Source organism: Pagrus pagrus, assembly GCF_965226575.1.
Source record: "Pagrus pagrus genome assembly, chromosome: 22".
In the NCBI taxonomy this organism is placed as follows: domain Eukaryota; kingdom Metazoa; phylum Chordata; class Actinopteri; order Spariformes; family Sparidae; genus Pagrus; species Pagrus pagrus.
Genome location: NC_140204.1, coordinates 4,931,655 through 4,944,264, shown reverse-complemented (window position 1 = coordinate 4,944,264; position 12,610 = coordinate 4,931,655). Strand labels below are relative to the sequence as shown.

At 39.1% G+C, this 12,610-nt stretch overlaps 1 protein-coding gene across 1 annotated transcript; it reads right to left on the bottom strand.

Annotated features, from left to right (window-relative positions):
• Window positions 1–1,378: 1,378 nt before the first annotated feature.
• Window positions 1,379–4,421, bottom strand: leap2 (liver-expressed antimicrobial peptide 2). Its single transcript, XM_084343852.1, has 3 exons — window positions 4,113–4,421; window positions 3,539–3,708; window positions 1,379–3,073 (listed from the first exon to the last, which is right to left on the bottom strand). Exons 1-3 carry the CDS (start codon window positions 4,188–4,190, stop codon window positions 3,019–3,021), a joined length of 303 nt encoding a protein of 100 aa, XP_084199978.1. The 5' UTR covers window positions 4,191–4,421; the 3' UTR covers window positions 1,379–3,018.
• Window positions 4,422–12,610: the final 8,189 nt, after the last annotated feature.

The following is a 12,610-nucleotide window of genomic DNA, read 5'->3' as shown; positions in this document are numbered from 1 at the left end:
TAACTTATATATTTTAACATACAGACGTAACGTGTTTAAGTAATTAAAATAACATTGTTTGTTTTACCCAAACCATTTTCTTTTCCTAAACCTACCAAGTAGTTTTGTTATCTAAATCTGACCAAACTGTCACAATTTCACGCTCTAAAAAGTCATTTGTTTTAATGTACATCTGTGAGTTAACAGACGTACGTATTTAACTCATTTCACATACGTAACGTACTTATTTTGACCCAAATCAAAATCTTTTCCCTAACCTAACCAGGTAGTTTTGTTGCCTAAACCTAATCAAACTGCGACCATTTTATTAAAAAAGAAACTTGTTTTAACGTATGTCTTTGAGTTAACGGACGTAACGTGTTTAACTAAGGCCACATGTATACACACGAACACACACAGGAAACACTCATGCAAACACACACTTCACTGACTCTGCACATTTTTATATGAAGCTGAGAAATCCTTCAGGAGACATTATTCTTCTTGCATCCACAAGATTTCCAGCCCTCAGTTTGTTTCCCTCGCACTCTTGGCTCCATCTCTGTCGTTGGGAAAGGCTGTTTGACTTTTGAGCGCTGATGGCAGATTTCGGTCTCGAGTCGACCGGTCTCGAATGCAAAAACTCAGATGAGTCAGAGTGCATGAGTCAGAGCGTGGCAGTAAGAGCTGCAGATGTGTTAAATGAGTTGCAGGGTTTCAGATTGTGAAACAGTGCTGGACGAAGAATTTAAATCGTTATTATATATTATATAAAATATTATTATATTATTATTACTAATGCATCAACATGCACTTTAAGTATCATAGTTACCGTTGTAGCTACATCTTTATATACAGCTAGTTTTGTCTAGTGGATCCAAATCTAGGGGTTAATCTAGGGGTCAGGCCTACGTAAGACCTAAACAGTCATGCATCATATAATTTCCTCTGTTTTTCTTGACAACGACTTAAATTTTATTTGTGTTCTCAAGACCAGGAGTTATTTATGTCAATGTCACAGAATAACAAATGTTGTTTTCTTGAGATAACAAAATAATGACTTCATGTGTGGACCATTACGTACACATTTTTTTTGTGAACCTTTATAATCGCTTAATAAATGGTTTATAATGCATTTCACTGTTTGTTAATATTGATATAATCATTAACTAAAGTTTAATTAACTATGAATTTACCATTTATTAATGACAGTTATTATAAAGTATAAAGGTTTTATAGTCTTTTCATGGGATTTAGCTATACCCCGCTGCCACACAGGTATTTCTTTTAAATAATATGTCACATACATAAATGTCCAAACTATTTCTCTCAGGTGAAAGTGACGTGCTTTAATGTACATTATTTTAACGCCTAAATTAAAAGACACAGATGCATTCAATTGTTTCCAAGGATTTATTCCTCTTTCCCTCTACATGTAGGTAATACAGTACATACAGCCGACAGCACACAGTACAAAGATAATTTGGGTTTAAAAGTGCAATCCTCCTCAAACATTTCTCAAACATGCTGAGTGTACGAAACATCAGCAACCACCTGCTCAGTGCGTGAAGTAAACTATGAAGGCGAGTCCAAGCAGAATCCCTGATCGCTTATCGATTCGAGGAGATGGATGTGCAAAAAAGAAACAAGACGATCTGTTCCTTATATTTGTACTCTGAGCCGAGATATTTCTCAAAATGTTACTGGTTACAGATTTAAGTTCGACTGAGCAGGTAGACAATAAAAAAAGCTCCAGCCAGGGCGGTTGATTATTCTAAAACAAACCGTTAAAATATCATGAACAAATATATTTAACAAAACATAATATAATGATTCGGGGATGGGTACATTTTTGACAATGGATAAAATAAATATCAGAGAATCACCACATCACACCAAATCCATATGCATGCATTACGTATATTATGAATAATACAGTTGAATGATTCTGAACTCGGCAGAGAGGTTTGCACCATAACTAACTGGAAGTTTTGACAAGGAGCTCTGCCCGTTGAAAGGTTGAGCGTCCTCGAGCATTGCATCAATACTTTGTAACCTCTGCTCCGTTTCTTTGCTTTGTCTTATCTTCCTTTTTGCCCTTTTTCCTACTTTGCTTTCCTTTTCCGCTAATAGTCGACTGTGATCCTGGCGAGTCGGGTTCCCTGATCTTACAGTGTAATTCATGTTTTTGTTGTTAATGATTCCACAATATCAAAATAAAGTCAAATTCCCAAACTGCAAGTGGTGTTCAAAGGTCATTTCCCTCATTTTCTTCTAATTCTTGGGTTTAAAACAACAAATTCAGTCACTTTGATGAATGCCACACTTAAAAACAAATATGCAAACTGAACCAAATGATTCCTCGCTTATGTGTTTCCACATGGCGCAGTATCAGTGGAATGAATGGAAGGACACATTCAGGTGATAACTTATCAAACACGAGACAACGATGACGAAATCTGGGAAGATTTAAACGTCAGGAGCTTTTTGAAAAAGGTTCACACTGCTCCATGCTCTGTCCAGCATTATCTGGAGACGGGTCTGGGATCCAAAGTTGCACAGCTGTATTTTAAAAATGTGTTATATCAGTGTAACGAAGGGCTGATACCAATGTTGTTATCAGACTTATATCATTTGCGGTGTTAAGTTCACAGTAACTGGCCGGGCAAAGTTCCTTTTGTCGTCATCATGAATCACAAAGTCTCTGCTATGAGATCTGGGCAGTAAAAAACAAGTATTTTAAGTTTTGTTTTGGCCACGTTGAAGACCAAGAAATGTTAAATGACTCCCCTCTTACTTCAACCTCCTACCATCTGATTCACCCACGTTACATGCCTCATGTTGGATTTAACTTCCTGCTGTGTAATCCATATAAACATTTAGATATCATCAGAAACATATTGGCACGTATAAATATAAAACCAATTTTCTAAAAAAAACAAACAAAAAAAAAAAGCCTGGATAAGTGCGTATCTCCAGGTATGAGAACCCCTCAGAGGGATTATGGCTTCACTCTCATGTAAACACGCTGGTTGACGTCTAGTAGTTGACGGTCTCTGAGGGGGCACGGTGGCTGGTGGAGCAGTATCCCGCCCTGAAGACACAACGAGAGAAGAAGAAAGACCAAGAAAAATCGATGAGACAAGGTTCAGGTGTGCTCACAAGTTCATAACTGAGGCTGATCTAACGCCACGGTAAAGGATCAGATGGCTATAGTTGATCTGTACGAGTCCGTAATGTCGTATGTGTTCGACTGGTTCATTGGTACAGTACATTCATTTAACAGCAGGTTATTTCAATTTTTAACCAAAAACTGAAAGAGGACATAACTTTTTAGTGTTTAACATACATAATCGTTACGATGTGTAGCTAACGTTACGTAGCCTTAAGTTGACCAACCTAGCCTCGGAAAGCAATCCCTGGCCAGTCAGAATTCATTATACAAGAAAAACCCAACACAATTTTATTATTTTACACATGCGTTAGCTTCTTGCACAACTGACTTTACCTATACTTCTAGCTTATGCTAATTGAGTGGGCTTTTTTCCTGTCCAGTTACCTGCACAGTCCCGTGGAGCATTCATAGTTGTTCTGGCAGTAGGCTCCAAATGGTTTACTGTTCATGATCCTCCACAGCGGGGTCATCCGAGCTATCCTCCTCGGTGTGTGAACCCTGCTCGAATCTGGACTCTGGTCAGGGCTCGACCGGACCAACGGACCAGCGCACACCTGGTATAGACAGAACACAGAATGGTACAGCATTGTTATTCGTAAGGAACCAAATAAGAAAACGATTCATTACGGTTATTCTCAGTCAGCTCTAGTAGTCCAACTCAAGTTACAGATGATTTTAAAGCACATTTGAAAAAGTTATGGCAAAATTTTAAAGCAAATATGCAGAAAAGCAAAACAAAACATGCACGTATTAGCTTTTTCCTTGACCTTGAACTAAAGATTTCTAAAAGTTTTACACTAGAAAATCTTTTCTGTGAATGTACTTCCCCAATTTGATTGATTAAGCAATATTTTCACAGTGTAAAGCTCATGTTTTTAATATTTCAAACACTTAAAAAAAGCACACACTTGCACACTAGGCACACTCATTAGTAACTACCATAAGTCAATCCACTCACCTGCTGAGCCAGCACTAGCAGCACAATGCACAAAGCTGCTGCTGCTTTCCTTTGGGTGAAGAAGACTTTCTCCTGCATCTTTACAAGTGTTGTTTTTTCTTTGTGACCTGTGAGAGTTTGAGTAAATGTCCACACCGGCGAGGTCCCCTGATCACTTGACACTTTCTGGAGGACTCAACCAGTCAGCTTTCAGCGAGTCAGGTTCAGGCAGGATGTAATTAGTCGCCGGGGTTGCTGGAAGTCTCTTCAAGTCAGTCTGACTCAGCGAACTCAGTTGTGGCACCGGCTCTCCTTTATATAGACGGGCCATGATCCCAGGAGAGAGGAGGCAGGAGGGAGGGAGAGTCACAGTCCACGCTGTGTCGTCCAGCCCTTTCTTTATCTCCCCTTCTGGCCCAAATGTGACATTATGTGTTAGTCATTCCCTAAATCGAGGCCATCCAGCTCCAGTCTTATTTTAGTCTTTTATCTCTCGAACACTTTCTCTTTCTCTTCTTCTTTTCCATAAATATGTGCAGATAACGTGAGCGCGGGAGGACCAGAAGAGGCACACGTGATTGGGGACATTGCAACAAAGAGAGACAGCTGACTTTAAAGAGGTGAAGAGGTCACTGGTTGTGTTTGTGTGTGTGTGTGTCAATGCCACGGTGTGTGTGAATGAACTCGGCCGTGAGATAAGGCTTTATCAATCTGCAGAGTCTGCGGTATGTGATATGTCTTCGTCTACCGTTGACCCTGACCTGACGCAATCTTACAGTCCCACTTATACAACGTAGACGGACCAAAGGAAGGCTGTAAGTGGTTTATGTAAGCAGATGTAATGTACACATGACCCCGGCACGTGACTTCGGTTTTAAACTGTGTGGTTATAATAGTCATTTAAGTTTTATTCATTTGTTTTCTGTCCTTGATATTGTTCTCTGTGCTGGTTCTGGTCTTTTTACAGACCATATTCACATCACACCCAGGGTGGGAAGATGAAATATTGTACCGCTGGTTTCCAGGTTGCAAGCAAGGACGGCCCATAGATCGTGCACACTAGACACTCCCGCCGACCGAGCCTTGAATGAGGATCAAGTAATTTAATCGTGCTGCTCTTCTAGACTTTTATTGGACTGAATGGCTCAAATTATGACAGTGCAATGAATCATTTCACTCCAAAAAGTGTATCTACCATTTTACAGATGCTTCTTTCACATTGTTAGCTTATTGGAAAAAGTCTTTTTTGCATCACGTGACGATGTAATTGCACAGTTTTTTTAATCACGCGCAGAGTTGCACTTGTTGCGTTTATTAGCTCACATGGAGACGGATAACTCAACTGCTCTGGTCTAGTCTAGTTATTTCAAAGAGCAGTACGTGGGGACCAAGTCCAGTCCTGAGGCCAGGCCTCGGTTTTGGTCAGAGGCAGGAGCGTCCCTTATCAAAAAATGTAGGCTGTGGCTCATTATGATTATATATGTGATCTACCAAGCTGCACTCGTGTTTGCAAAGTTTGGATTTTCATAGCTGGCATAATCTTGGATTATCTGTATGTTGAAATAGTTTATAGTCCACAAAGAAAAGTCATTTTAAAGCTCCAGATGTACGTATTTAAGTTTCATGTGATGTCAGGTTTATTGTGTTGAGTGAACCTGGAGTGGGTAATAAACACGGGAGCCTGCGTGCAGATGGCTGGAGCTCATTAACTGGGTTAGTAAGACAAAGGTGAGAGCGTCAATATTTCTACAGGACATGTGTGTGCAAAAATTCACAAACAGAACATTTTCCAGCTGCACAGTGGTGTTATCTTGAAAGGCATTTCAATTATCCTTTAAGATCTTTCCTATGCTATGATTCACCACAACAAACAGATTACTGCGTTCATGTTTTCGAGGGCAATTCAGGTCTGGAAGAGACGGGAATGTTTGAATCCAATGGGGAGTCCTGGCCAAGACAAGAGTGGCTGGACATGATGAAAGTGAGCAGCCCAGCGGATCACAGATGGATGTAATGGAAAGTTCATGTTCTGATTCCTGTAAGACTGTTCATCAGTGAAAGGCCTCCAGAGGAACACGAGGCTGACAGGAACCCCTGCATTACATAAACTCAGAACATCTGTCTCATATATCTTCACCGAGCATGACTCATCCGATTGTGTCTGACCAGCTGAGACCAAGCGAGCTTGTGAAGGCCTCGGAGAAAGAAAAGCTAAGACGAGAAATTAATTAAATGAACTTTCCCATGCTTTTTGTGTCATTTACTAATGCAGGACAGATGCAAAGTGTTGGATTTCTGCAACTGGTTGAAATATTTAAAGGGACAAATGATAGCTGAATCCACATCAGTCATCCCAAGCCTGGAAACTGCAAAAGTACACACATTAATGATAATAAAAAGTGACAGTTTAAAGAGCACATGTCTCATTATTTACAGACAAAACTGTAAGTTTGATGATCAAATCTTACTGGGGTCTATTCTGGACCGAGATCCATCCTCCATACAAGTTTCGTGCAAATCTGTTCAGTAGCTTTTATGTAATCCTGGCGACAAACCAACAAACCAACCAGCAAACGGACACGGAAGAAATTATTTGGGAAATACAAATAATAGCTTCAGATTAGAATCCTGGAATTTCACTCGGGAGATTTTTAACTTGCTAACGTGGTTAAGTTGCGTCACGTATGCTAACCAAAGGGTCCGGTACGCCTGTCGCTGGTACGCTGCAACAGTCATGGTGTTTGTGGAACGATGCTGTATGTCATTTCAGCTTTTATCCTGAGAGCAAAAAGATAAGAATTTGTGTTGCTTATTTAATCGTCTCATAATTCATTCTGTAAACCACTTTTGTGTATCATCTACAAAGCAGTTAGTAGCTAACATGGCTGACACAGGCTCTAAAGGTCTTTACTATGCGGGCTCTAAAGAGTGAAAGCCGTTCTTTGGGAAATTAACTTGAATGTGGAAAAACTCACTTTTTTCAATGAAAAAAAAAATCCTGAATTTATTTGCATACACACAAAAACTTAACAGGGTCTATTCTGGGCCGAGACGCATCCTCCATCCAAGTTTCGTGGAAATCTGTTCAGTATTTTTTGTATAATCCTGCCAATAAACCAACAAACGGACAAGAAATATGTGCGTTTGCTTTGACTTTCAGGACTTTCACCCAGGAGACCGTTGTTCATGTCCAGTGTGAAAGAAAAAGTCAACCATGAGTTATTTTCACTAACTAATATAGTTTAGTTACGTTATGTATGTAACGTAACAGAAGTCAACCTAATCAAGTAGTTTTCTTGTGTAAAACCAGATTTCAACTGGTCACGTTGTTTTTGGAACAGTGGTATACGTCGTTTTGGGAGTAACTTGCAAGACCTTTTCAGTAGTTTATGTATGAGAATGTGTTGAATTAATCAGAAGTTGCAGCCCTAGTTTCGACACGTTTTTAAATTAGCTCTAAATTGTTAAGCTGTTGCTCCTGAAAACGTGACAAGATGCAGGAAAGTTTCTTATTTCAACTTTAATCCTGAGAGAGAAAAGATAATAAAATAATTTTAATGTATAAACTCTTTATTTAATTGTCTCATAATTCATGTTGTAAACCCCTTTTGTGATTTTTTTTGTATGAACGATCTACGAACATGGTTGCTACAGGCTCTAAAGGTCTTTACTGAGTGGACTCTTCAGAGTTAAAGCTGCCTTTGTGGACTGACGGTGCCACAGTCAGCTGTCTGACCACCCAGTGTACTTTAAACTTTGATTGTACTGAAGTAAGAGGGAATAATTCCCTTGGACAAACGGATCGAAGAAAGGTTGCAGACATGACCTCATCTGAACAGTTCGTCAGTCCCTCATGTGGACTCAGCGGGGTCGATTAAACAGAAATGGGTTACCCAGAAGGCCCTATAAATGTGTACAGGCCTTGAATCAAAGCCAATAACTCTCTGATAGTGAATGTGGTGATAGTTCATCTCTGGCAGCGCTTATCTCTTATCTCTCGCTTAAACAGTCATCTGAAGTCATTAGAATTTAGCAGGCACGTACAGTTTGACAGTTATTATCAGGAAATAAAGCATATAGTTGTGTAGGATCAAAATGTACTCTCCTGCAAGCAGTGTTGTTAACCAAACACTTTTCATGTGAGTTCTAACAAACATGTTGAGTACATTCCCTTCCTCATGAAATATTTGAACACCGATTTTTAAAGTATTTTTGATCCATCATTGTTGAACCGCTTGCAGCATATTAATGGCACGTTAGCACCACCTGTAGATGAGTGACTTTGTGCGAATCATCTACTGGCTGGTTTGTAATCTTCTGCAGCTGGAGAGCTAATGACATGGCGAGCCTGATGCTAGTGCTAGTCAGTAACGGTCAGTGAACGATCTAGCTACTGTAGCTCGGCTGCTAACGGAACAATTAAGCAAGAGATGCATTCGTACCGCCGACTCCTGTCACAGAAGTCTTAGCGGTACAATAATATGTATTATGTATTTATTTATTGTGGTGCTGGCTCTGGCTGAGCAGAGTTTAATTAACATGGATGGTGCAACACAGCTAATTAACAGCGCTTGCTTCCTTTGTTTGTATCAACCATGGTCACCACTTAAGAAAGCAGCTTTTACTGCTGGGTGTTGGTCCTCACGCCCAAGATTATCGCAACCTTTGAATGAGGTCATCTTTTGGATACACTTTGGAGCCACTACAGGCATGTTAGCATGTTGACATGATTTTTTGCATGTTAGCATTCTAAGAGGCTAACATGCTAAATATGACATACCACAATCTTTGCATTTTGCATGACATTTTGACCATGACGGGCTCCATTTTATATTTAATATATGTAATCAAGTACTCAGCTAGATACTGCAGGTTCCTCGCCATAGGGGCCAGACAGCTTTACTAATTCCAGGTATAGTGTACAGAATAAAAACACAGCATACAAGAAATGCAAACAGTTATGTTTGAGTAACTGTCTGGCTGACTCATTTCGTAACGCACAAGGACATACACTTTCTTTCTCCACACCAGATCCAGTAATAGAACATGAGTTTTTTCTGTAACGGCTGACCTTTATGGCCCTCCGTTTGGCTTCAGTCCAACGTGATTAGTCACAGCTCACTTCTTGCTGGTGTGACACATCCTTGTGAGATGTTTATGGGAATCACTCATGCTAAAGTGTGTTTCTGCATGAGCGTTACAACATCTGTGAGAGGAGACGAGAAGGTCCAAACCACAACGCACACGAAATCCCTTGAGGAAGTAGAGAGGGAGGTCCCGTAAAACAGAGGATTTCCAGTCACTCTGTAAACAAACGTTACGGTAACAGATCAGCAGATCCTCAGGCCAGATAGGAATAAAAGTACATTTTTCTGTTTCTGCTCTCCATATTTTGATGTTATCATTTAATTTTAATGCCTTAAAAGGTACAATACGTAAGAATTGGCTAACTTGAATTCACCACCAGAATTATACCACCAGAGTAACTGCTAAATGCTGCTGACTGTATTCTGTTTAAAAATCCATCACTGTCGCTACTGTTAGCTTGTTAGCTCAGTTAGCCATGCAGCTACCAAGGGAGTGTTGGTGTTTGAACCTTAAAGGAGCTCTGGACCGAAAATGGTTTTCAGGTCTGGTTAGCATGTTAACTTCCATAGATACGTCTTCAACACAATACATCAGCATCTTTGACGTAACATTTTCCAACTTTAACTGCAGTTTTTTAAGAAAACTATGGAAGCTCCGAACAGCCGTACATGCAATTATTATTTTCATTGTGTTATCTTGTGCTAACAAAGCTCTTTTTCTCGTGATAATGTATAAATTTATGTTGTTACTGTATCTGGAGAAAACAAGCAGCAGATTTCAAACAATGATTTATAAGGCTTACATTTTGAGAGAAGTTTACCATTTCCTCCATTACTTGTCACAAGTGTTCAACAACCACATCTGAAGGATCGCTCCCAAAAAAGGTTTGTATGTTGTAAGCCGACATATAAAAATATTTGTAGTCGCTAATATCAGTATTGGTATCGAGTTGTGGTCAGGCGCTACTCGATATTCTACTCTTGAGATGACGAGATAAATTAACGTGATCTTGAGATACAGCCGTTCTGGGCTTCTGTAGAAAACATCATTGCATCTCCATCCGTGCTTTTATTTTTTGCAATTCGTACACGTTCTGGTAGAAAATGGAGATAGCATCTGCAGTTGTCACTTTAGCAGTCGGAGAGGATTAAATCAAACCACATTACTGCCCAAATAAATGCAATAAATAGTGATTTTCATTCTATTTCTTCTTTCAAAACAAGCCAAAAGTCCAGAGGTGTTGACTGTAACGTGTGTTTTCAAAGCCAAAACTCTTTGCTTGTCATGATCTCAGTCCCACTGGCATTTACTAACAAACTTAAAAAGATATTATCAAGTTCAAGTTGAGCCTTAGGGAAGTAGAAGATCTTTGTTTTCCTGGAGTTGTTGTTGTTCCACTGCCTGATCCAATTTAACTGATGCAAAACACGTTTACTGCTGTACTGTTATAGGATACTGGGTTACTGTGTGCTGTGCTGTCAGCTGAAATCTGGACCATAATTCACTACCTGAGATTTAACCTGTAGTAACTTATTTATCATGGGAGGATGCATGTGCAAACGTAGGATAAAGAGACGCTAAATATTATCAAATCAGACTTTGTTTACTGTTCATGTCAAGTCGGTTTCTGAATGTTTGTCTTGGCTTCTCTGTGACCCACTTACAGTATCTGTCTGTCAGAATCGGATATGCTGACCTCCTGTAGAAAATATCGGTTTGGGCTGGAAATTGGTGGAAAGGTGGGACATAAAGTGGTTTCACGCTTACAAATGTCCTTCTTTCAAGTTCATAAAAGACTTTTTCTGTAAATATTCTTACTTTTGTGGTCAAAAACATTCATCTGAAGCTAAATTCTGAGGATCTTTTAATAGTTTTTATTAAATATAGCAACTTATGATCAACCCATATCAATTTCAAGCGTAAAAATCTACAACTTACAGGTTAGGTCACATCCACTTCTGATTTAAGCGACCTCTACACCGTGCCAGCCCTCCTTTGGTGCATTCTGCCTTTAAATGACTGATTGTTGTTTTGTTTTAAAGGGAAACTCGCAGCTGACGGATAGCTACCCTGAACGTTGTGCACCTGCCTTTCAAAGCCGGACAACCACAACCTGTGAGCACCAAAAGACAAACAAGGGACAAAAACAAGAAAGAGAGAGGCCTTTTTTCTGTGTCAGGAAGTTATTCATTGAACCTTCCCTTGTTGGTGGAAACAACCACTTATCTTCATAATGTGTGACAAACACTGACTGTTTGACCTTTTCCCCTTCATGTAGATCCCACACAGCCACTTCAAAGGCTTCTCCTGATACTGAGGTCAAGGAGAAATATGAGGCAAACCAGTTGATGAAAATTCTGATGACCGAGATCGCTGCATGTAAAACAAAGAACCTTTAATACATTCAAGTATTTGTTCTTAGTGAAGAGCGCCCTCTGTTGGATTCAACGCAACAGTGCACCATCCTGAACACTATGACTGAATAAACTGAATAAACAAACCGACCTTAAAGGACAACAGTGTCATACTGTTTTACTTTGTTTATATGTGATTATTTTGCTGTTGGCACATACAAGTCGTGTTTGTCTTTTAATTGATTAAATTTAATTTTCATTCTTATCCATTTGTCTTTTTAGTAAGATGTCTTTACAGGCTAAATTTGGCTTTTAATCTCAGCAGCACAATAATTTTTTAATCCCTTAATGCATTATGTTTTTTGTGTGTTACTTTGTTTCACATAAACTATATGAAGTTACCCTGTTATATTGAATTATTGATTAAATAAGGGAATTCTTCCCGGTGGCCCAGAACATTAATACAAATGTCATCGAACTTTACAGAGAGGATTTTCTTTGTGCTGATGAAATAAAGTTAAAATGTTGATTAGTAGGACTTATGTCTGGAATGTACACTGTTCTTTAGTTTTTCTTTATTATTTTAGGAAATACCATTATTAACCGTTCTTGTTGCCAGGAGATGGATGAGAAGATCAAAACCACTTTCATGTCTGTATGATGAATAAGAAGTGACAGCCATGAACTGGTTTGGTTAGCTTAGCTTAACAACATTCCCCGACCAGAACTTCTAAACATCACAAATTAATATGCTGTACATTTTTGCATTTATTCCAAAAAACAAAGTCGTTTTACAAGATATAAAGTGCCAAACTATTTGTTGATCTGGACTAGGTTAGCAAAGGCTCTAGTGGATATCCCAGTAAGTTACTGGTCTTGAACAAGTCCGGTACCTCCCCAGAAAACAGCCAATCATCTATTTTATATGTACGTTTTTGGCTAAAGAGCATTTCCAAAAAGTCAAAACCATAAAATATTAATATTTTGATAAAACATCTCACCACAAGGCTCAATCTTCAAATAATTCTAGTTTTTTAAACAACAAAACACTTTCAACAGCATCAAAAAGACAATAAA